The 24418-nt window shown below is 38.8% G+C and overlaps 3 protein-coding genes and 1 long non-coding RNA gene across 6 annotated transcripts in view; 2 read left to right on the top strand and 2 right to left on the bottom strand.

Annotated features, from left to right (window-relative positions):
* The first annotated feature begins 923 nt into the window (after window positions 1-923).
* On the top strand, window positions 924-12033 carry rab4a (RAB4a, member RAS oncogene family). The gene is made up of 8 exons (XM_036574656.1): window positions 924-1070; window positions 2931-3011; window positions 3110-3224; window positions 4660-4722; window positions 4830-4984; window positions 5607-5702; window positions 5787-5931; window positions 10618-12033. Exons 1-7 carry the CDS (start codon window positions 1055-1057, stop codon window positions 5900-5902), a joined length of 642 nt encoding a protein of 213 aa, XP_036430549.1. The 5' UTR covers window positions 924-1054; the 3' UTR covers window positions 5903-5931; window positions 10618-12033.
* A 634-nt stretch (window positions 12034-12667) lies between these two features.
* ccsapb (centriole, cilia and spindle-associated protein b) lies at window positions 12668-17654 on the bottom strand. Of its 3 annotated transcripts, none has more exons than XM_036574654.1 (4): window positions 17529-17654; window positions 16514-16868; window positions 16031-16341; window positions 12668-15036 (listed from the first exon to the last, which is right to left on the bottom strand). In XM_036574654.1, the coding sequence occupies exons 2-4, from the start codon at window positions 16848-16850 to the stop codon at window positions 14857-14859; spliced, it is 828 nt and encodes a 275-aa protein (XP_036430547.1). In that variant the 5' UTR covers window positions 16851-16868; window positions 17529-17654; the 3' UTR covers window positions 12668-14856. The 3 variants fall into 3 exon arrangements, with proteins under 3 accessions (XP_036430547.1, XP_036430548.1, XP_036430545.1); XM_036574655.1 differs by lacking the exon at window positions 17529-17654 and adding an exon at window positions 16962-17447; XM_036574652.1 differs by lacking the exon at window positions 17529-17654 and having other exon boundaries at window positions 16514-17441.
* On the top strand, window positions 17329-18562 carry LOC118810689. Its single transcript, XR_005007438.1, has 2 exons — window positions 17329-17441; window positions 18296-18562. It is a non-coding gene; the product is annotated as an uncharacterized LOC118810689 (long non-coding RNA).
* Window positions 18402-24418, bottom strand: part of acta1b (actin alpha 1, skeletal muscle b) — a 20109-nt gene continuing 14092 nt past the window's right edge. Inside the window, exons 2-8 of the mRNA XM_036574651.1 lie at window positions 21315-21371; window positions 20450-20589; window positions 20001-20325; window positions 19482-19643; window positions 19152-19343; window positions 18887-19068; window positions 18402-18787 (exon numbers count right to left, since the gene is read on the bottom strand). Of these exons, the coding sequence (XP_036430544.1) occupies window positions 18644-18787; window positions 18887-19068; window positions 19152-19343; window positions 19482-19643; window positions 20001-20325; window positions 20450-20578 (1134 nt within the window). The 5' untranslated portion in view covers window positions 20579-20589; window positions 21315-21371 and the 3' untranslated portion in view covers window positions 18402-18643. The remainder of the gene's footprint in view (window positions 18788-18886; window positions 19069-19151; window positions 19344-19481; window positions 19644-20000; window positions 20326-20449; window positions 20590-21314; window positions 21372-24418) is intronic.

The raw sequence follows: 24418 nt of genomic DNA, 5'->3' as shown, positions 1-24418 counted from the left end.
GCAAATCAATGCAAAGTTATTTTGACTGATCACCTTTATCCTATGATGAAACATTTCTGATGGCTGTGATCTCAACCAAGATGACACTGAAGAGGTCACTGGAAGGGTCACTGAATGGCTCGATGAGCATGGAAATTCAAAGTGACCAAATCTCAACTTGAAAGACTCAACTTGGAACACTACTGACATGATCAACAGCTTTCCACCACCATCAAAACACCATCCCTCCAGCACAGTTCCAGAGACTTGAAGAATTTATGATAATTTTAGGCTCATGAAAAGTGTTCTGGCAGCTCATGGTGACCTCCATACTGAGAAACTTTATGTTTGTCACCTGTCTGTATAAACCTGGCTGCAAGAGTGTTGTGAGTTATTTGACCAGGCCGTGATGAACTACTACCCCCATGTGGTCACAAATGTTTACGCTACTACTTTTCAGTAAAAGTGGGTGAGAGGTGGAGAGAAGTGGTGTGTTAAAGCAGGACACTAAACCGTAGAGGGCAGGCGGGGCTCGAGGACCAGGTTTAGGAAGCACTAAAAACGCACCTACGTCATATAAAACAGGCTGACAGACAAATAAAACAACAAAAATACAAAATATGTATAAACCACCCCGTATATAAAGAAATTTAATAAAGTTTAGTTGGACATGAAAAAACTCAGAAGAACATCTATAAAAATTATAACCCATAAAATGTTATTTAATGGCCAATAATGCACACTCGAATGCCATCGCTGTCCATATCATAATCTACAGGATTTTTTAATCAGTTACAGCCTATTTAGATACAGTAAATGTTAAAATTGGACTGTAGATCATTCAAAAATCTAGAGTCTAAACACCGTATGGACCTACCTTAACTACATGTTTTCGGTCGGTATTTCTTCAGTAGTAGTCTATGACTTTTACTCTGAAAATCTCGACAGGAAGTTCACAGCCTGGGAAGTCCGACAGGATGCGCGGATCCCTCTGAGGGATTTTCCTTCATTTAATATCCTCTCCGATTGAACTGACACAAAAAAATAACATATCTGAAATAACACAGCGCCTGCCATGTCTGAGACGTACGGTACGGAAGCTTATTTTGTGCATTAGTCTGTTGTCACGGTTCTCGAAGCCAGGCTGTGTAGATTTAGCAGGTGCTCAGTTCTCATCCGTCGCTGTAAGCGCTTGCAGGCTAATCGCTGAGATGTACTGTTAGCACCCAGGGCCGGAGGGAGGAGACGCATACAAACACAGGCTGTTTGCTAGATGGATGGATGCGGAGTTTATCCAGCAGGAACCTCGAGCTTGGGATGTCAATGTTAGGACAGGACAGGAACGACCTGTTTATCCTGTTTATCGCTGGTTTGATATAAGAAGATTGTCTGTTAGTACCGTAGTTACATAGAGCGCAGCGAAGCCTGGATCAGCTGTGTTTGCTCAGATAACTAGCTCAATTTATCCAAGACTACTGATAACACTACTCTGTTCTGTGCCATTCCACAATGCTATATTCAACTTACTAGAAAAATACGCTGACAATGTGTGCCTGACTTAAGCCAGGTCTAGCCATATTCTACAGGATAGTGTACTTTTTTGGGTTAATAAATATATATAAAATGTCAAATGGCTTGTATATACTATATTACATAGTCTGTGTATTGTCTATTGTACTACAAAAACACTACTATATTTGTTAAATAGGGTAAGTTACTGTATTATCTTAGAATACTATAGTATACTATGCTTTACTAGAGCAAACGCTGCATTAAACACTGTAGTTGGTATAATAACTGCTCAGTTTGGGATTCTTGTGGCTGTTTAAACTATTAATAATCTCAGTAGTTTCACTTGTTGGTTAAGTCACTTGTGTTAAAGCAATTAAAAAAAGGGAAAAAGCTGAACTAAGCAGTGTGGTGGTCTTTCAGGGCTAGTTTTCCAGACACAGGTTAAAGTCCCAGGGAACACAATGCAAAATATTAAAAAATGTATGTGTGATACTAATGATGAGTGTTGTACATCCAGCAAAGTTTGCATGAAAAAACTCAACATTTCTACTGCTTAAAAAAAAAACACTGATCAGAACCGTCTGAGCATGGTCCTCATATTCTCATTACCACGCATGATTGCCATCCCTCAGTCCAACAGCTCCAGCCTGCTACACCACTGAAGCAGAAATAAACAATTCAGCGCAAACAGTAAAAAAAGACTGAGGCTTTAAAACTTTAAAACAGGCTTTACATTTGCAGGTGGTGTTGTAGACCAGTGTTTCCCAGCCCTGCTCTGTACATTTTGGTGTTTTTCAATGCTCCCAACAAACCTGATTCAACGAACTGGCTAATTAACAACGCTGTACTGAGTTGAAGTGTGGTGGGAGTCTTAAAGCAGGGAAAGCACTAAAATGTGCAGGGCAGGACACTCCCAGGACCAGGGTTGGGGAAACACTATTGTAGACTACCCTGTTGTGTTCATGGCTCACAAACACATTATCCAAATGTGGCTAGTGAATGAATGAACGGATAGACGAATGTAAAAATGACCACACGATAGGCGGACAGACAGATGAGCTGGCTAAATAGCACAATTATGCTTGCTAGGCTAGCTTTGATTACCATTAGCTTTCTCATATTAAGTTTCTCTGGCTGAAGAGGTCATGAGGGAACACATTAGCTTTGTGTTTGGTGAAGGTCCTGCTTAAGTAAGCTCAAGATTAGAACTGCCCAGTTTCCATGGAAAGAGGAGAATGTTTGCAAAATACACCAGCCACTTATTGGGAATTGAAAAGTTATTCACAGGACATATATTGCACATGTAAATTGTGTATAATGTGTGCCTACAAAAACAAAATTAATCTACCCAAGAACCCAAGTTTCCCTTGGGGGTTTAAGACTAACCATTGAGCAAGCGATATGTTTATATTAATGAGATGTTCTTGTTTTGTTTTCAGATTTCCTGTTCAAGTTCCTAGTGATTGGGAATGCAGGAACTGGAAAATCATGTCTCCTTCACCAGTTCATAGAGAAGAAATGTATGTCTATCTAAAGTATATCTAAAATAGAAAAAAACATAATCATCACACTTGTTTACATGCATGCCATAAGACAGTATTCTTTCCTGTACCTGCAGTTAAAGATGACTCAAACCATACGATTGGTGTCGAGTTTGGCTCAAAGATCATCAATGTGGTCAACAAGTTTGTCAAACTCCAAATTTGGGACACAGCAGGACAGGAACGATTCAGGTGTGTTCAAAGAGGTTTGGGTGGAAGACAAACTAGGCCACTCAGCAATATGCAGCATTGCATAGGACCACTTTTTCCACCATAGACTTGTACTTTGACATAACTTACTTTGATAAAATGCGTTGGGTCATTGTTGCTCAAGGTTTTAAAGAAGTTTGAAAAAAAGGTTATTTGCGTTTTAGTACAGTTAAGAACATGTAAGGTTGTAACATGAATGTATCATTCAGCTGTTGGTTTTGACTAGGAGAGTGAGGCTCTGGTATTCATTCAGTTTAAGATTAAGCTGCAGAATGCTTGATTGATCACTGCTATGCTCATGTTGATGCATAAAGGGGCACTAGGAAAGTGCCATTATCTTAAACCAGGCTTAACATTTATGGTGTGGTGCACGTGAAACACTTTAAAGAGCGGAATTCAAGAACAGCAGAAGAAAATAGCTTACTGTCAAAAAGTACAGCTGCACAATATATTATTGGTAATCATTGGCTTTTGCAATACTGATGTTGCAAAATGCTGCAGTATGCAAACAAGCCTTTTAATAAATCACCCTTTTTAAATTGTGTGCAGTTAGCTTCCTGAATATCATTAGATACTCAACATGAGTTTCTGTGATGCGAATCTAAAATTAGCACACGACCGTTAAGACAAATCAGAACTCCTTTGGAACAATATGCTCTAGTCAGGGTAAACAAAAATATAACTCTTTGGCAATAATTCAGCCTGTCACATTTGGTGAAAGAACAGATGCGCATATGATCCCATGAACACCATAACCAATATCCTGACTTGAATCCCTCTGAAATTTTATTGAGGATTTTGAAATTTGAAATTTCAGGCCCATCAGGGGGATGCTCATAACCTTGGGGAATTGAAGACTGTTTGCTGAAAGGAATGAGCAAAAATTGAACCACAGTGCTGTGAAAAGCTATTTACTTCTTACAGTAGATCTCTCAAAGCTGTAACTGCCAACAACAGCTTAACAGCAAAGCACTGATGTTATTAGTTGGTGATGTGAATATTTTTTTCCTTTATAAATTTCTCTTTTTTTGACTATGCTTGTGAATACATTTTTTTTTTTGGTTTATAATTAGAAGTACAAAAGCAAAAGACATTAATCAATCTGAAGGGGATTATGTGCACTGGAAGTATATAGAATAACTAAAACAAAAGTGTTTGAATACTTGTTTGCCCTCACTGTAAAAAAAAGGCCAGTTTTTAACCTTGTTAAAAATTAAAATGTTGCAAGGTACAAGGCACATCTTAATTACAATAAAATGCTAATATGGTGTTTGTCCATATCGCAGCCTTAATGAATTCTAACATTAAATATATGAGTTGCATTATTTTCTAAATGTTATGAACAACAACGCTGTGTTTCCAAATAACCAATGCAGTGAGTATTTCTGTCCTGTAATTAATTCTTTTGTCTCATCAGATCTGTAACAAGAAGCTATTATAGAGGTGCAGCAGGAGCTCTACTTGTGTATGACATTACCAGGTATGTTATCAGAGTACAGTAGTGTTCTTGTGGGAGTTAGATTGCACTCCACAACTCTGCTATAATAAGTTTTTATTGCAGTAGGTTAATCTATATGTCTTTATCAGCCGGGAGACGTACAATGCTCTGACCAACTGGCTGACAGATGCCAGGATGTTGGCCAGCCAGAACATTGTCATAATATTGTGCGGCAATAAGAAGGACCTGGACGCTGATCGTGAGGTCACTTTTCTGGAGGCATCCCGCTTCGCTCAAGAGAATGGTACGTCTGTCTTGCAAGAAACGTGCATGTCCTCAGTTTCCAGTACAGTGAGACAGCTTACTAAATCCATGTGTTTGCTGTGAGAGAGAACACTGGCTGCTGTAAAATACAGTTCTCATTATATTGTCTTAATATTAATACTTAAAATGTAATTATTGTTATTAATGTTTATTAGAATGAAGTTTTTGTGTATTTTGTGTTGCTGCTATGATAATCATATACCTAAAATATTTTAAACTTTAAAACCCGCTTTTACTGTTTTAAAAGACAGGTGACATTTAAGGTTTGTACTGTGATTGTACCACAAGAGGCCACTGTAGACTTGAAATTAGACACAACTTCACTGAGTGGAACATTGCCAAAGATTCTCTTCTGGTCCATATGCAAGTTGAGCCAAGTGACATACAAAAGCAACACATATTAGTTCATATGTATATATGCTGCTAGTGAATATACAGTTAGTAAGTAACTTGAATACATCTGTTAATACATTTAATCACTAACTGTATGTGTGTGCTAATGTACCTGAATGTGCTAATGTATTAGTCAGTAAGGCTAGTAGTGGCCTAAACTGTGTTTAATTTATAAAATGTTCTTGAACATAAGTCTGCTTGCATTTCAGAACTCATGTTTCTGGAGACCAGTGCTTTAACAGGGGAGAATGTGGAGGAGGCCTTTGTTCAGTGTGCCCGCAAAATTCTCAACAAAATAGAATCAGGTACTACTGCAGAGTTTAATCTGTTGCAGAATGCACTGTGTTGTGATGTAGCGTGTTGTGAAGGGTTTTGGTTGTGTTGGATAGGTGAGCTGGATCCGGAGCGGATGGGTTCAGGGATTCAGTATGGTGATGCAGCACTGCGGCAGCTACGCTCCCCAAGACGAGCTCAGGCCGAGAGTGTGCAGGAGTGTGGCTGTTAGCGCCAGCGCCGCTAGAGCCAAACAGCCAGGTGAGAGAAGACTTTTTACTTTTGATTACTTGCAGAATTTCAGAAAGAAAGGGTGTAAATCTCTGGCCTCATGATGACCAAATTCATTCACAGTTCTAAGTAAACGATTCATTGCATGATGAAACCTGAAATTTCACCTCTATTCCAATCAGTTTGAGTATTTTGCTATGGTTTAGTATACTTTGCTAATTATTTTTCAAAATACATTAAGTACATAAATGTGACTGCAGGAGCTACACGATATGGCCAAAAGTTTGAGGACACCTTATTATCAGACTTTAAAGAGCTTGTTGGACATGTGGAGTTGGCCCACTCTGTGTGGCTATAACAGCCTCCATTCTACTGGAAAGGATTTCCACAAGATTCTGGGTTGTGTCTGTAGACATTTGTGCCCATTCAGTCAAAAGAGTGTTTGTGAGGTCAGGCACTAATGTTGGACACGAAGACTTGGCTCTCAGTTGTTGTCCCAAGTTATCCCAAAGGTGTTCAGTGACCAAACTTGTCAAACTAAGGCTGCGTCCTGAACCATATACTGCCATACTAATTAGTATATCAAAATTAGTACGTCACCATTAAAAGCTCATTAATTAGTTTAGGACATATAGTATAGTAGTATGCGGTTTTGGCCACAGCTAATGTCTTTATGGACCTATCTTTGTGTCCAGTCATGCTGGAACAGGAAACGACCTTCCCCACACTGTTGCCAAAGTTGGAAACACATAATTATCTAAAAAAATCTTTGTATGCTATAACATTAAAATTACCCTTCACTGGAACTAAGGACCCAAACCCTGAAAAACATCCCCATACCATTATTCCTCCCCCTACCAAACTTTACTGTTGGCACTGTGCATTCTGTGGATAGCGTTTTACTGGCATCCGTCAAAGCCAGATTCCTCCATCAGACTGCCAGATAGTGAAGCGTGATTCATCACTCCAGAGAACCCGTTTGCACAGCTCAAGAGTCCAGTGGCAGCATGCTTTACACCACTCCAGCTGACTCTTGACATTCTGCATTATAATCTTGTGTGCAGCTGTTCGGCCATGAAAACCCATTTCATGTTGCTCCTAATGCAAAGTTCTTGTGCTATTGTTGCTTCCAGAGGCAGTTTGAAACTTTGTAGTAAGTCTTGCAACAGAAGATAGGCAGTTTTACACACTACGTGCTTCAGCATTTGGTGGCCTCGCTCTGTGAGTCTACCTGACCTACCGTTTCATGGTTGACCTGTTGTTGCTTCAACATGCTGCCATTTCACAATAATAGCACTTACTGTTGATTGAGACAGATCTGTTAGGGCAGAAATTTCACAAAATGACTTGTGGAAATGGTGGCGTCCACCTTGACATTACAATGTTAAAAATCACTGAGCCTCTTCGGTTCAACCTATTCTGCTGCCAGTGTTTGTCTATGGCGATTGCATAGCTATGTTCTTGATTTTATACACCTCTTATCAATAGGTGTAACTGAAACACCTGAACTCAATAATTAGAGGGGGTGTCCACATATTTTTTGCCAAATAATGTATTTGCACAGGAATATAGACAATAAAAACAATATCAATCAATCAATCAATCAATCACCGTTTAATAAACCTCGGAGAACATTGAGGGTGACCCTCATTTACAATGTTGTCAAGTTAATACAGTGAAAAGGGATTGATGATGAACATATCAAGTAATAAAAGTAAATTTAATAAAAAAAATGGCTTAAATCAGGTAAGCATAAAAAATGAAACATTATTACAGTTTAATATATTTTATTATTAATGTAAAACAATAATTAAAGCTTAACTAAAATGTTAAAAGTTAATAAAATCAAAAGAAGATAAAGCAAAAGGAGGATAAGATTAAAAAAGAAAACTAAAATTAATTAAAATGACTCAAAATAATAATAAAATAATCATAATTAAAACAAGAATAAGAATAATAATAATAAATAAGCCAGAAATAAATGGGGAAAATAAAATAAAATAGCTAAAATAATGAAAATAACACAATAATAGTAAAAATCAGGTACAACAGTTGCAGGCAGAGTGGAGGTGATTAGAAACTAAAAGTTTAAAATGACTGAGTGACACCAGCAAGCCGAGCTTTAGTGTTTCCTGTAGTTCCAGCTCGATTGTGCACTGTAACTAAATTTTCCCAGTTTAGTAGTGGCATGTGATCCAACCACTGGAGTGAGTCTGATAATTACCATTATTTACAGACATCATTGAAATAATATATGCTGGCATATGGCCGGAGAGTGTTTTATAAAAAAAAATAAACCAATGTGTTTCTCGCCGCGCTGCTAGTGAGGGCCAACCAACAGTGATGCAGTGTTATACAAAGCTTTTTTATATTTTACATTTGCAACATACTTTATTGAATATTATCATAATAAATTATAATAAAGTCTAACATTGCAGTCTAGCAATGCATTTTATACCCCTTGTACATTAAATGTGTAAGTTTGAGTGGAATTAGTTTTGTTACTAGCATGGTGTATGACAGAATTGTCTATTTATAAGCTGTTATGTCTGAATTAAATAAGAAAAAATTAGGAAAACGGTTGGCCTGGTGCTTATACATCAGGCATTTTGGACACTGATGTACTTGTATCACCTTGTCACTGTTTAGATAGCAAAATCCACTGCCTGTCCTGTGCACAACTTTTAAAATGCTAAATTCTCTAAAAACAGCCAAGCTGCATTCCAACAAGAGCAGATTTAATGAGGGATGCTGTTATTCACATTGCTTTACACATTATAATCTGCATCTGAGGTCTAAGGTAGTTGCTTTAATAATAGAGTTTAGATGCTTACATGTTATGCTTTAATTGGTAAATCCAGGATTCAGGATTGGAACTTGTCTGTGATAATGAGGAAAAATTGATTTTTTAAAAAAGTATGATATCCTGTGCCCTTTCACTTTATGTAGACTACATATTGTACATGAAGTATTTTCATATTATAGCAAAGCAGCAAACATAATTCCTGGCTGTGTTCACATCAGTAGTCAATAATGAGTAGGTCAATGATAGTCTCTTATTAAATCGCCTATAACTGCTAGTTCTGTGTAATTACCCCTGCCTGTCCCTCTTGTCTGTAAAAGGATGTTAGTCACAGCTCAACAGCATCTGTACTGTATTTGGCATGCTCTAGGAAGGAGGAGTCCTCTTTGATACTGGGGACTATTTTGGTCATTAACAACCCCCCTCCCCGAGCCCTGCTCAAGTTAGCTTCTGCATGCGCAAGTGACGATGACACAGCGATGCCGAGCCATGCTAAGCATGTCCCCCTCCCGAACTCCCCCAAACATGCACAGATACTCCCACAGGTTCACCCTCTTTCCTAACCAGAGAAAGAGCAACTGCCTAAACTTGTTGCCACCCCCAGAACTTATCAGTTGGACCGCGCACACACACAAAAAACACTGCAGGGCAGTAGTTATATTTAACTCCAGACACCCTGCGTCCTTCCTAGACCCTTAGCCAGGGAGGTTTCTAAGGACCCTTATTTGGCTACTTTGGATTGCTAACCAGAAATAGAGGTCCAAGGTGGATCCAAGGTATCTGTGGAAGGAGAAGACTAATTAACAGGCAGCTACTCATGGACAACTTAATACTCCATACACAGAGATGAATAAGAAGGTCTTAGTTAGTAATGGTGTGAATTCCTATTTCATTTTTTGAATTCTTTTCAAAACGCAGCTGCAGTGCAAACTGTGAAATTGCATGCAAGACAAGACCTGGAATATCATCCCAAGTGATTAATACTATTTGCAACACTCGTTAAAACTCCTGGTGGAAATATTTTTCTTGTACTTGTTGAACATGTGTGCAGCTCCAGTCATTGAGAGATGCAACCCTGTTTAGTGCTTTCTCTCCTTGAGCATGTCTGATTCAGCTCATGAAGGTTATGATAATTAGCTGGTGTTAATTAGGGCCATGACCCCACAAGACTGGGATTTGATACCCCTGCTAGTTGGGGCCCCTGTGCCATATAGAACCCTTATATGGAACTGTAGACACGATGGGTCTAAGGCCCTTGGTTCTCAAAGCCAGGAGTGCCCACCCTGTTCTTGGATATCCAACCCTAAATGAACATATATAGAGCTAATTGAGGTCTTCAAAAACACCCACAGCAGTGAAAATGTTTGTGAACCTTTTGGAATGATCTGGATTTCTGCATAATTAGTTCCAAAGAATTTCGTAATCTTCTTCTAAGTAAATAAAGTAAAGAATAAATAAAGGTAGTCTTACAGAACAACACCAAAAAAGATCGTCAGATGTTTTAATCGGTCCAGAAGTGGGATTGACCTGCACTGCCATAATTTTGAAAATGACAAATGACATCAGAATTTTGTTCAAATGCAAATCAAAAGAGAGGAATTCATGAGAAATATTACTGAAGCTCCTTAGACTGGACAGCAAAAGGTTTTTTAAAGACTTAGGACATGTTCAGGCAGTTGGCTTAAAAATGCAAGATGATCAGCATTCAGATTTAGGTGTGTGTATCTGTGGAGGAGAGCAGTTATTCAGCCAGTAAGGCTAGCATAAATTACATGAATGGTAACGTTGATTTTTTTGTGCATTCTTTATTTATTATGCTGGTGTAGTTCTTCAGTGTGTTAAAGTCCTTGCACAAATCTTCGTTTGTTGATATGCTCATGGTTTAAATGAATGTTTCCCCATTTGGTCTTCAGGCAGGTTTTGTGAAGATAAGGAGGATATCAGTGGGGAATGGGGTGAAAGGCCCAAGAAAGTGGAGCAACTCTTCCCTCACCTTCCTTTTACTTCGGTTCAGACGTGCCAGAGATCCTGGGACGTCTCTGCGCTCCAGAAGTCTGGAAACCGTTAACTGCCCCCTGGGCCTAGGCAAAGATACCCGCTGTGTTCAAAACCCTGAGGATGATGAAACTAGGCCCTTGCTGAAAGTTCTGCACTGAGCTATCTTAACCCTCTGTGTCCTATTCTACTCCCATTAACATATGTAGATCTTGTGTAGAAAAGAGCTTACATCATTACTTTGGAGCATGTTTTATGGACTGCATTACCAGAACTTCAACGATTAGGTTTTATCAGTTCGGGAGCAGGCCAGTGTTTACTTGGAAGGTCTTATCAGTGACATCTGTTACGTACACTGGTTTTACCATGACACAATACATTTTTATTCATTTTTTCTCTCTCGCTCTGCAGATGAGTATTCCTTTTGGTCTGGTAGGGCAATATAATGGAATATACAATGTTTTATAAAAGTGATTGCCGTATTTTGCAAGAATGCACTGTTCTTCTGTTCTGATGTTTTTGGTGCACAACATGTATAAGAAAGTTATGTTACTGTAAAAAACCTGGAATGTCAAAATACAGTATATATAAACAACCACTATCTTCTCATATACATATATCATAATGAAGGAAGTTTAAAATGTAGATTGAAAAGTCACTGTTACACAGAGTATTATCTTCCACAGCATATTTACATGCTGTTGTCCTGTTTGAAAATGTTCATTGGATTGACTCATGCAAAGTGTTATTAAAACTAGTGTCTCATTTTTAAATGTTATAGATATAAATGTGCAGCCAACTACAGTGTTTTGGAAAATTGCAATGTATGTTGAGTGCTACATTCTGCTTATTCTTGGACCCTCACTTCAAACCTAGCCAAGATTTTCATACATGGGAGGTCATGGGTCGTATCATTTATTCATAAGATCCTATTATAAATTGATGTTATTTAACATATATAACAGACACAATTTAAGTATCGAGGCTAAACAAATGCCTCTTACGCTGCTCTTTCTATAGCTTTTTGTTTATTAAAAGCCTTGAATCATTGATTTCTCCCACCGCATAAACAAGCTAAAGTAACAATCAGCTTGTCTAGATTAAATGCTACAGATCTTTTCTGGGAAACAGACTTTGAATTGGGCATTAGTAACAGAAGGCATGTTTATTGTGCTGGTGGCAGAAGCTCTTAATTTAAATGAGTATTTTACTTAATCTAGGTTTGCTTTATTTCCCAAACAGTTTGCTTATGTAAGTTGATACAGACCACCATAACTTCATCTTGTCACTAATCTGAGTCATTATCGACTGAGTCATTAATAAATAATAAATGGAAAGCTACTTCTTACTGTGCAGATAAAGACAGCAAACACAAAGAAAGTTATGTTGTGCAATTATATTCATCAAATAAATGCTAGTATTTCATAAGTATCTCCAAGATGGCAAGTTTACAGGAGAGGGCCAGACCCCTTTACTTTTAATGTAAATTGATATAAAGAGATTTTATAGCAAGCAATTTTGGAGAATTTCTATTGGTCCATTCGACATTACATTTTCACACAATGTAAAGGGCAGCCGCTGTGTTCAAATGATTTAGAAAATTAAAAACTGAAAAATGGGGGTATGTGTACAATATGTATATACACATTTAATGCTTCTAAAGACTCAACAAAGCAACTTTCTCTGATTCCTAAAGTGAGATTATTTCCTGGTATCAGCACATCATAAAACTGAGGGGCAAATGCTATTCAGAACTAGGAGTGGATAATATTGTCTATAGATTTCAGAATAACAGTATGTATCTAAATACAAGCTACACACATACAGAGCTAAAAGTGTTTTCATCAAATTATTATTATACCATAATGCAATATACAAAGATATTAGCATCATCATGTTGCTGCTATTAAAAATCTGTCATAACAATAAGTAAGAAACATGACTGGTAATCACATATGTACACAAAAGTGTGGTAAAACTATAAAAAGATTTATTAATACATTAAATAAGCACATTTTAATTGCACTGACATAACAGATGCCTGAGGCCTAGAAACAATAAATTTAATCCAAGTACACTGAGTAAAAGCAATAGATAAAAATTTGATCTTCACAACTATTAGTCACACCCTTTAACAATCACCATTTAAAATAGCTGTTGTGCTAAAATACTCTGAAAAGATCTAGAAATTCTCTCTGTGAAAAAGAGTTTAAGAAGACTACGTCCCCACATTGGTCTGCAGTAGTAATGCAGAATCCCATTAACACCAGTCTGCTGTTACTGTTACACATTCACATATACTAACTCACATTCAAATACAGGCAAGCATCCAAACACTCAAGTCTTTTGTAAACACCCTTCTAACCAGCTTTCTTGGCTCTTTACACAGACGGCAGGTTGTACATTATCCTTGTGCTTCAGTGGCTCAGGAGCAATATTATGGCTTCATTATCATCATCACCATAAACAGTTACCACTATACAAAAAAGATATGCAGCCTTTATACTGTCACCTAGGACAGAGTACAATTATTTGACATTTTGACTCTCAGTGTAGCATTTACATTTGTAGGCGAAAGTTTTGGCGCCCCTTTTTTTCAATAACTTAGCAAATAAATAGAACTTGTGCATTAAAATAACACATGTAAGTGTGTTCTCTGTAGAGGATTCCTAGAGTTCCTAAAATCTCATTTGACTGGGGGTGTTCAAACTTTTGCTTACAACTGTATGACTTTTGAATCTGATTGTTTACCTAGAAACCTACAGAACCACATTCTCAATTAGCTTTTTCAAGTTTTATAGTCATGTTCTTTGAGCTGCCTTAAATATTGTCATCAGAGTTGCCATTCTTTGGCCAGATTTGAAAGCAACATCTAATATTTCACTGACAGGTGTATACTGACAAGAATTCAAGGTGACAAGCTTGGCTAAATATTTTAGTGGGTGTCAGCTGTCATAACATATTTTAAAATGTAAGCAGCGTCAAGCTTACATGGGTAAACATGTAAAAAGATCATAGTTCTCACAGGCTTGTTGGCTTCTGAGCTCCTGTTTCAGGTTCTGTTAGCCCTTGTAGGCGATAAGCACTGAAGCAGCTCACTAGTCTGCAAGAAAAACCTGCAGTGGCTGAAGCCAGAGAGGCCAAAACAGTGAAAATGACAACATACTGATACAATGCACCAAAATCCCCCTCTATGCTGCATTTGTCACACACCAAGAGCTTCTGGGCTTAATATTCAGTTTAGCTGAATCGGCTGTATTAAAACTTTAAACTGTAATTTGGCCTGCAATTTAACCACCCCTGAAACACACGCTGTGCATTTTTTGTTGAAAAACAATACTATGCAATACATCTTCACATAAAACAATAGACACTGTTGACAAAGACTAGCAAACATTAGATGAGTGAATTTAGGGCAACTTGACCCAGTTCATATTAGCAGTACCCTGTGGATCACATGGAATGAATGGATGAATGTAAACTTATGAACGACCTCAATAGACAAAGAACGAAACAATACATAATTTACCAGTGCAAATTTAAACCATACGCAATTCTTAGAAAATACAAAAACATTAACAGTCTAGATTCTAGACCAGCGCCCTTAATACGGAATTAGAGTGACTGTTCGTGATGCAGCAGGTACAGTATGGATACTAAAAATTATTTTTCAGTTTCAGTGATTGTTGACAGCAGGCCAGTTTTAGTACTGTAACAACACAACAAAAAACACACAACATGTACATTTTACTCTGAGCTAATCCTGAGGTGGCTGTTTGTGGCTCTAAAATGTGGCTTGTGAAAACAGTGAACTGTGCTGCACATCCATGATTTTCTAAAGTAAATCACACTAATAACGAATACCAGTAAACAAAAGTGACATGTGATGAAGTGCTGAGGCAATGCATTCGCTATGCACCATTTTCATTTCCAGTACAAATAAATAAATTGCATTAATGCTTTTACTGAAATCAGGGCTAAACTGTCAGCTTGACATATCTGATTCTTCATGGCAATAAGCCACTTAGGAAGATGGCTGAGGTGGTCATACATTTTCCACCAGTGTCCATATGGAATGTTGCTGGGAGCCTGAGAGGTTTGCCAAGTCAAAGTCTTTTTAGTTGATTTTCTCTTCATATAGTAATGTGTGTTTGATTTTACCGCGACCTAGCAGAGAAGCAGCGCATGTACTCCGTCATCCAGGGGTTGTAATCAGGGACGATCTTGCTTTTGCTCATCTTCTCCAAGTCAGCAGATTTTGCCCTCCGTTTGTCTTCTCTTTTCATCTGCTTCTCCATCTCTCGTCTGGTTTTTGCTCGTAGTGCTGACTCGTGGATCTAGGCAAAGAGGAACAGACAAACTTGAACCAGCACATCTAATAAATCACTTTCTAAGTCAAAAGTTTTTCTTATTGATATTTAACCCAGAGGACTCCAGTTAAACCACTGAGAGTAAACACTAAACAGACACGAGTTAACATAATGTATTGTTGTCACTCCTTATTTTTGCAACATTGTAGAACCTAGACCCCACCATATCATATTGAACGAAATTGTTAACTTTGTGAATCGTTACACCTCTAAAACATGGATGGATGGATGGATGGATAGATAGAAAGATAGAAATATGATACAGTGATACATCAATGTCTGATCTGATACATTTTTTGATACAGCAAAAATACGGAATGCCTGAAAATCTGTCTTATGTTAATATGTTAAAGTTTCCATTTTTAGTTTATGGTGCATCCAGCATAATAAAAGTGCATTATTTTTTTAATAATGCACAACACACACGTTAAAATATTAGCCCCAGGCTAATATACACTTGTGAATAGTGTGCTTTTCCTCTCTGCTTCCGATTTTGAGGTACCAAAGGAGCAATATTTTCAGCGACGGGTCTGCCCTCATTGTAAACTTGCTTGTTTAATTTTAATTACACTACATACACTTCAATATAATGAGTATTAAAATGAGTACTTTGTTTGCTACAGTCTGTTGAATGTATTGTTCAGCACCTCTAAGTATTGAATTGAGATGCTCATATTAAACAATACAATATGTTGTACTGTTACACTCCTAACAGAGAGATATGTAAATGTACTTTTCAATATGTAATCCCTATTAACAGTGAAATTTAGGTTTTCTTCTTCCTTCATCGCTTTTTTGGACTGGTTCACTGGGGCTTAATCTGCTCCCAGAAAAACTAACCACTTTTGTGAACTTGAATTGTTAATCATAATCAAATGACTTTCTATTGCAATACAGCTTTTTATCCACAGAAGATCGCTTGAAGTCAGAATGCACATTGTGCGGCTCAGAAGCAGCTCACCTCCTTGGTTGAAGCAGCAGGACCCACATTATGAGTTTTTTTGGAGGCCACCTCTGCCTGTCTCTCTCCTGATCCATACATAGCAAAAGGGTGCCTGCTTTCTTTGTCAGTGTCTTTGGTTGTTCCCATGTCTTTGGTTATTTGAGGCTTGGTTTTAGACTTGCTTGGCTTGTGTGAATGGCGGGGTTTGCTCTTGGTCTTCCTCTGGGCCCAGGTATCTGTTTCTGGTTGGATTACAGAGGTGACAGGTGAAGCCTCTCTGCTTTTCTCTTCCTCCTCCTCCTGAGCTTCAACATCTCCTGTGACTTGTTCTGTGATAGAGAAGAGATTTATTGAGTTCATAAATTTTATAGTCACAATATGGTTATTTTGATGAAGGTTAACATTTAACGAAGCCTATTACACTATTACAAAGCTATACCCTGTGTAGTCCCGGTAATTACAGTGTTAAAGTATTACATATTTTAGCGTTTCAGGACCTACCTATAATAGGGGACTGTATTTCTCTGTCGTGTACTGGTTCGGGCTGTTCAGGAGCAGCTGCCTCTGGTGTTTCCTTCCCAGATCGAGGTGCTGGTGAAAGTGAAGTTTCCTCCTTCAGCTGAAGCGGCTCAACTTTACTTTTGCTCACAGGTGTAGATTTACCGCTAGACTCGGTGTCACTTCCCCATTCCCCCCAAAACCAGGGGTTATGAGCTTGCTCCAGGAGTCGCCTGGATAACCTGTACTTCACCAGATCCTCATAACATTTTGCATACGTTTCCCATTTCGGATCCTTGAATTTCTTCATATATTCCGATCTAATCCGCTTTGTCACCATATTCCTCCACTCTTAACGCTGTAAAGGAAGATGGTTAAAAATCAGCCACTTTCCGGCAAGGCGACACATTAACACATCATGTATATGAGGACACTGTGTACGCTAACCTACACCAGATCGTAGGGCTCGGCTGCGCCGTTTTGTTTTTCCTCCCTTAGCGCCTCCCGCCCGACATTTAAATGAAAACACTTCTAAAGGCGAAGCCTTTTCCTGAGAGGAAGCCAATGGCTGACCAGCTGCTTCTACTTCTTTGACACACCCCTCCATGGACCCGCCTGCTTAAGCTATGGCGCCTTTACTCCTTGAGTCACATATGTAATCTAGTTACAGGTCTAAACAGCAAAGCAAAATACGACACGATAATCCTGTCAGCTTTTTATTGTTCAAAACTGCCATAATGGAGGCAGAGCCAGTTTGTTAGATACACATTATCTTACATAAGGCGTCGTCGTAGCTGGCTAACCCCGTGTTTACAATGTTGAGGAGTGCGTTGCTGAATGATCCGTGAAGGAGTAACAGCCTGTAGACGTTAACGGCCTAAAATAACTATAGCAGTTTGTGTCAACAATCCACGGATACGACAAGATATCGGTAAACGTGTTTTTGATTCGTCAACATAACCCTAGTTCATTCTAAAGTGAGGAAGGCAGGAATAGCCAAACCAGGGCTTTTACTTACAGTTTCTGGTTGTCAGCGAAGACGAACGGAAGCAGGTGGTGTTTGTAGCCGTGCTGGCGGTGCTGCTGCTTTGTGCTGCTCGAGTTTGGCTCCGCCAGGTGGTGAAGGACGGGGGTGAATACAGCAACAGGCTCGGGGAGTGAGTGGAGTGTGATTTAAATCATATATTGTGCACAGAAAAATACATTGTTTTTTGTTATGGCTAAAATAGTCGTTGCTTTCTGTTCGTTGGTCATATATTCTAGCCTTTTTCAACGGTCAGTTTTGTGTGTTTGGAGAGCCTTCAGCAAAAGTAGAAAAACACCTTTCAACCTAGTTGTTTTTTCACCTTTTTTTAAAGAGAGATAAAAACAATGGACTGACTCACGTCTATTCCTGCTCCAAGCCTTATAGGAACAGCTTTCACCCTTTCTCATATCCATATATTAAGTGAATTACTGAGTGTCGAATATCAGCTGTGTCTGGCTCCAACATTCTTCTCAAGTCAAGCTGGAGTCAGCTTTCAAGGCAGAAGCCATACAAGTGTGAAGTGTGATAAAGATAGAAATGAACTCAGTCACATCTCTTTCTGCCTCATGGACAGTCTTTGAGCGCCTGATTGTTGTCAGTTTTATGGTTGGTGTAGCTGTGAGAGGTTTGGCCTGTTTAACTGAATTAGAGGAACATTACTGGACACTTTTAATACACATTATTTCTGTGAAATGAGGGGATAAATATGTGCTGAACACAGTTTTGATTTTGCTGCGTTTTTTTTTTCTTCTTTTCAGTCTTAAACTACACGTCTAATCAAAAGTTGAAATATCAAGACATTCCCCCAAAAACCATATGCAAGGTGCGTTATGCAATTAAGGTAATAATGCACATAGACACATCTCAAAAAATACCAAATGATGGAATTTAATAAATTAAAATGTATGTACATTTTACATTGCGTTGTTTGACAATGCACAATGATCTTCTTTTCTTGATTTTACCCATTCTGCACTGAAGCATATTCATTGCGTGACATGGGGTTACGACATAAATCTCCAACAGATCTGTCCCATATCAGCACAGTGCTCCACTACTGTGTGATTCATGGCGAGCAGACGCAGATGATAACCATGATAATGAATTTAGAAGCATTTGCGGTGGACAATGCTGGGTCCTGCCTCATCATACTCCTGCTTGGTGATCCACATCTGCTGGAAGGTGGACAGGGAGGCCAGGATAGAGCCACCGATCCACACAGAGTACTTACGCTCAGGTGGAGCAATGATCTAGGATAAGAAAGAGAAGGGTATGTTTCAGAGATCTGCATGTCTTTAGCTGTAGAATGGGGATACATTAGAGCAAAGAACATTTATATAATATGTTACCTTGATCTTCATTGTGCTGGGAGCCAGGGCAGTGATCTCCTTCTGCATACGGTCAGCAATACCAGGGTACATGGTGGTACCACCGGACAAGACGTTGTTGGCATACAGGTCCTTCCTGATGTCAATGTCACACTTCATGATGCTGTTGTAGGCAGTCTCATGGATTCCAGCAGACTCCATACCTGTTCAGAAGAAGGGAAATGTCATCAGCTGATGCGACAAAAGTTGTGACATAATGTTTTAGAGGGAGTGGATAACTACGCACCAATGAAGGAAGGCTGGAAGAGGGTCTCTGGGCAGCGGAAACGCTCGTTACCGATGGTGATGACCTGGCCATCAGGCAACTCGTAGCTCTTCTCCAGGGAGGAGGAGGAGGCAGCAGTGGCCATCTCGTTCTCAAAGTCCAGAGCCACATAGCACAGCTTCTCCTTGATGTCACGCACAATCTCACGCTCAGCTGTGACAGAGCATTGTATGAATTAGCAAAATGTGCAGATTACGCAAAGACACCCCTCTTTCAGATTAGTTTTGAGGGGAGAAATTGGTCACAAATTAGCAGTGATTTTCAGTTAATAGAATTGTGGAGAGTAATTACCGGTTGTGACAAAAGAGTAGCCACGCTCAGTCAGGATCTTCATGAGGTAGTCAGTCAGATCGCGACCAGCCAGATCCAGACGCATGATGGCATGGGGCAGAGCGTAACCCTCATAGATGGGCACATTGTGGGTGACACCATCACCGGAGTCCAGCACAATACCTGAAACGCAGCAAATGAAGGTATGAAATTCACCCATTCAGATTTTGTACTTTGGCATAGAGTAGATTGTAAATATTAGGATGGATCTGGGGTATTATGGGACATCAGGTAATATGGAGCATGCATGTCATAGGCCTTCAATGACAAAGCCATTCCTTTATTGAATGTTACTACAAAAATACTTTTTAAAATGTAATTAGTAACATTTCCTCACTCATTTAGTAATAACTTACTACACTATACTAGGATCAGCTAAACTTCAAAGTGCCTCTTATTATCTGATGTTCTGTAATATCTGAATCCACCCTAAATTATTGCAATAGTGCAGATTCTGTGCATGTGTGATGTGTTCCTCACCAGTGGTACGGCCAGAGGCGTAGAGGGACAGCACAGCCTGGATGGCCACATACATGGCGGGGACGTTGAAGGTCTCAAACATGATCTGGGTCATCTTCTCACGGTTGGCCTTGGGGTTCAGGGGAGCCTCAGTGAGCAGGGTGGGGTGCTCCTCGGGGGCCACGCGGAGCTCGTTGTAGAAGGTGTGGTGCCAGATCTTCTCCATATCGTCCCAGTTGGTGATGATGCCATGCTCAATGGGGTACTTAAGAGTCAGGATACCCCTCTTGCTCTGAGCTTCATCTCCTACATAGGAGTCTTTCTGACCCATACCCACCATGACACCCTGACAGAAGGCAAAGAGTGATTTAATATTACATTACTTCATTTGCCGTTGGCTAGACTTGATTATTATAAAAGCTGTCTAAAGAGTTACAGTGTCATGTTTTACAAGGTCATGGTAAACATACCTGATGACGGGGGCGGCCAACGATGGAAGGGAAGACAGCCCTGGGGGCGTCATCACCGGCGAAGCCAGCCTTCACAAGGCCAGAGCCGTTGTCGCACACCAAGGCGGTAGTCTCCTCGTCGTCACACATATTGGTGGGTTCTAAGTGTCAACATGATGATAGATCATTGAGTGGGTTTGTTGAAGCACATACAGTACAGAACAACACAAAAATGTCACAGTTTTACACTACACTTTTGAGGATCATCAGCATACATTACGTTAATGAGCAGATATAAGATTCATCTGAGATGAATCAAAACTTAAATATTTATTTGAGTTTGATAAAGCCAGTAAAATTGCTGGTTACCACATGAAGTAATTTTTAGTTTTAACTGACAAACCATTTTTATTAGTGTAATTTGAGTCTAATCAAAACGTCCTAATGCTGTCCAAATCATCCTAATGCGTAGTGTGCATTGCGCTCATCCGGGTTGAATATATATAGTTGTAAAAGTTTTAAGTTTTACAATGTAAAAGGGGTATAAAGATTTAACTGGCATCTGTCTGAACATGACAAGGATGTGTATAATCAATAAGCCTTTGACAGTCTATAAATTATGCATGATAAAAAAAACTAAAATGTTTACAATCTCAATACACAATTCTGACTGAAGTTTAAATATTAAGGTCTATCTGCAAACAAAATACTATATACTTTCCTTTCTCTCTTTTAAATTATCTAGTTGAATGTGTCATTTTGCCTATATGACATCTATGACTACAGTTAATTAGCTTAATTGGGTTAACTGCATTCGCATAAATAAAACAAGCAAACATTATTTTTCAGTCAGTCAGTCCAGATTGTTTTTTTCCATCTTCCTTACCTTTGGTGGTACCTTTCCTAGATGAAGCTCAGTGCAGAATGCAACCACTGCTGGTTCCAGCTACGAAGGACTCCCTTTCCACAGGGTCCTTATATACCAACGATTTTATTACCCCCCATGCACACCATTGAAGACGTCGGTGTGTTCAGTTGGGTTTTTGCCCAGCCTGCACCCATATTAGGTTCTTGGACGGGACTTCGTAGAGTAGCTGCCGGCCTCCCTCGGTTACAAGTGCATTACTGTCCTAATAAGGCGTGATAGTCATGATTCGAAGCCAGGGCGCCCGAACCGTATATGGGGAGTAGTAGGATGCACATGGTGCTCCTTTACTACGATGGCATGCCGGATCTGCTGCAAGTGGGCTGGAGCATTAGAATGAAAGCCCTTGGCTATGGATAGCAACAGATAGTCCAGGATTTATGAAAACTGCAGCTCAAAGTTCTCTCATCGTGGCCAGAATGAACGGGGTGTTGCACCGAAACCTGCTACTTTTCTTATCTTTTTCCCTTTTACGGCGCTGTTGAGGAAAGTTTTACGACTTTTGTCTCGCTCGGCACATCGCAGGAGTTCATTTTTAAAGCGAGTATTGCAAATTAGTCACTAAAAATTAGAAAGTTCTGAGTTTTAGTGTTTATGAACGGGATCTTTCCCATTGCTTGTCCTGTAGAGTAGGTTGGTTTGCATTAACGTTTTGTAGTTTTAAGTCTTGTGAATTATATTTTATGGAGTACATAAATGCCGCTTTTCTGCTTTCTGTCGTTTATTTAGTGTCCGAAGCCGTTTGTGTGAGAGACAAAACTTATCAGACATGTTAAGACTATTAAACCGCTGATGTTGAAGTTTGTTGATGTAAAAGATTATTCCTAAACTATGGAAGTCAGTTTTCGCCACTTGAAAGAAAAAAGACCATATAGTTTGTCATAATAATGTAAAGAAAAACAAACATACAAACAAAAAAAAATTATTATGAAATGCTAAGTCATAAGTATGAGAAAGTTATAATTTTGAGATTCTAAGTCATAATTATGAGAAAGTCATAATTATATTCTTAGTCATAATTATGAGAAAGTAAGTCATAATTATGAGATTCCAAGTCTCAGTTATGACACAGTGAGTCAAAAGTATGAGATTTTAAGTCAGATTACTTATTAGACAGTAAGTCAATTGAGATTCTAAGTCATAATTATGAGGAAGTAAGTCATTATTATGAGATGCTAAGTCATAATTATGGGAAACTTGCTCATTATTATGCCTTACAAAATGGCTATGTATTTTTTCCAGTGGTGGAAACATCTTCACAGCACAGGAAAAATATCACAACAATTTCCTAGTACTATGGCCTACTTAAACTGAATACTAGCCACCGTTCTGACTGAAGTTTAAAAATGAAGGTATCTGCTCTTTTCTTTCTCTCTTAGCAGTTATGCCATTGAATGTATTGGTGTTTTGACCATGTAAAGTCTATGATAAACAACAGCAGTGATAATTTTAAACTCTGCTGTCTCTTTTAAAGTCAGTGATCTCGAGCATGAGCGAGTCTGTCTGATGTTCCTCATGAAGGCTAACACAGTTTTCTGTGTAACTGTATACAGTCTTAACTGTAGTGTGGTCTTCAAACAAGATGAAATATTGCCCTTTTCAGTGTTTTTGCTTTACAATAAAAGTTTCAGCACATACCACTACTATTTAAGTCCAGCGTCACAGAAATGCTGTACCTGATTTCTAACTGTATGATTTTGAGGTTAGCTTTGTTACTAATCATGTCCAGTCAAACAACTGGAGCAGAAACAACAAGCAGTTACAGATTAGTGTTTAACTAAAGACATATACTTAAATGTGCAGAGAATTGTAGCCACACTTCACTTTTTTTGGAGAGAACACAGAAAACAAACAAGCTATCTATTCCACATGTTCCAAGTCTATAATTAAAGTCACCCTTTGTAAAAGTTTAAAAATATGTATATATAATAAAAATGTCTTTGTGGTTAATTAATTCAGTGTCATACTGAAAATATAAGAGAAGTATGACAACTTGATATTAAATAATTCTCATGTTTTGTGCAGCCTCCCTTTTCTAGCATAACAGCAGTGAGTCTTCTCTTATAGCTCTTATTGAAACTGGAGAATACATAGCATGAGACCACTCCTCAATGCAGAATCTCTCCAGATCCTCCAGGGTCCTAAGTCCATTTGGACTCCCCTCTTCAGCTCACCCCTCAGGTTTTCAGTAGGGTTTAGGAAAGGGGACTGGCATGGGCATGTCAAAAGTTGATTCTGTAGTCATTGAACCATTTTTGTGTTGATCTGGATATGTTTTGGGTGTATGTTTTGGATCCATCCCAAAAACGTTTTGATCCGGCATACTTTCTGAATAGTTGTTGGCATGGCCCCAAAATGCTACTTTTTTATGCAGATATCTAATCATGATACTTTGAGAAATCTTTACCTCTCTAACTGTCCTCCTCACTACGTGGAGGGAGAAAATACACTTGCATCTGCCTCCAGGCAGATCCACTACAGCTCTGGTTGTTTACAACTTATTCTTGCACTAAGAGTGAACATGGCCTTTTTTGGGCATGTCAATATTTTTGTACAGGCACTGCTTGATTTATGATTTATATATCTTCCTCATATCAATGAATGACTAAGAGAATCTGGCCTCTATGTCATTTTTATGATCCAGTGAAATAGGTGAGCATGGATGACCATATAAGTCATCTTTTGTTCATAAGAATTTATAGGGGTGCCAATAATTGTGAAGTGGTTTTGTTATGAACATTTTTGATGAGTTTTTATTTTCTCAGACTAAATTTACCTAAATATAAGGTTAGAGGTCTCTCATATGTTCAGTCTAAGACTGAGGTAAATGACTACAGAGACATTTTTTAATGAACTTTTTTGAAGTCATCTTTACCAATTATGGAGCTGACTGTATGTGATAATTCCAGTCTGATAACATGGGCACATAATCAGCCTAGCTTTGCACCTAAAAAATGGAAACTGAGGTTGCTGCTGCCATATGACTGAGCTGATGTCCCTCCACAGACCACTACAGCTACGTCACTTTTATTGGAGTCTATTTGCTTGTCAAGGCCAGACAGACA

The sequence above is a fragment of the Colossoma macropomum genome, unplaced genomic scaffold, assembly GCF_904425465.1.
Source record: "Colossoma macropomum unplaced genomic scaffold, Colossoma_macropomum, whole genome shotgun sequence".
NCBI classification, from domain to species: Eukaryota; Metazoa; Chordata; class Actinopteri; order Characiformes; family Serrasalmidae; genus Colossoma; species Colossoma macropomum.
The sequence above is the reverse complement of the archived record's forward strand: the minus strand, read 5'-3'. Positions and strand labels throughout refer to the sequence as shown.

Excerpts from the sequence above, each read along its gene's own strand:
- rab4a (XM_036574656.1), top strand. Across the intron at positions 4,723-4,829 it reads CTTGTGTATGACATTACCAG|CCGGGAGACGTACAATGCTC; the intron begins GTATGTTATCAG and ends TGTCTTTATCAG. Across the intron at positions 4,985-5,606 it reads CCGCTTCGCTCAAGAGAATG|AACTCATGTTTCTGGAGACC; the intron begins GTACGTCTGTCT and ends CTTGCATTTCAG.
- ccsapb (XM_036574654.1), bottom strand. The coding sequence starts at position 16,850 with ATGGTGACAAAGCGGATTAGATCGGAATATATGAAGAAATTCAAGGAT. Across the intron at positions 16,342-16,513 it reads AATACAGTCCCCTATTATAG|AACAAGTCACAGGAGATGTT; the intron begins GTAGGTCCTGAA and ends TCTCTATCACAG. Across the intron at positions 15,037-16,030 it reads CTGCTGCTTCAACCAAGGAG|ATCCACGAGTCAGCACTACG; the intron begins GTGAGCTGCTTC and ends CTCTTTGCCTAG.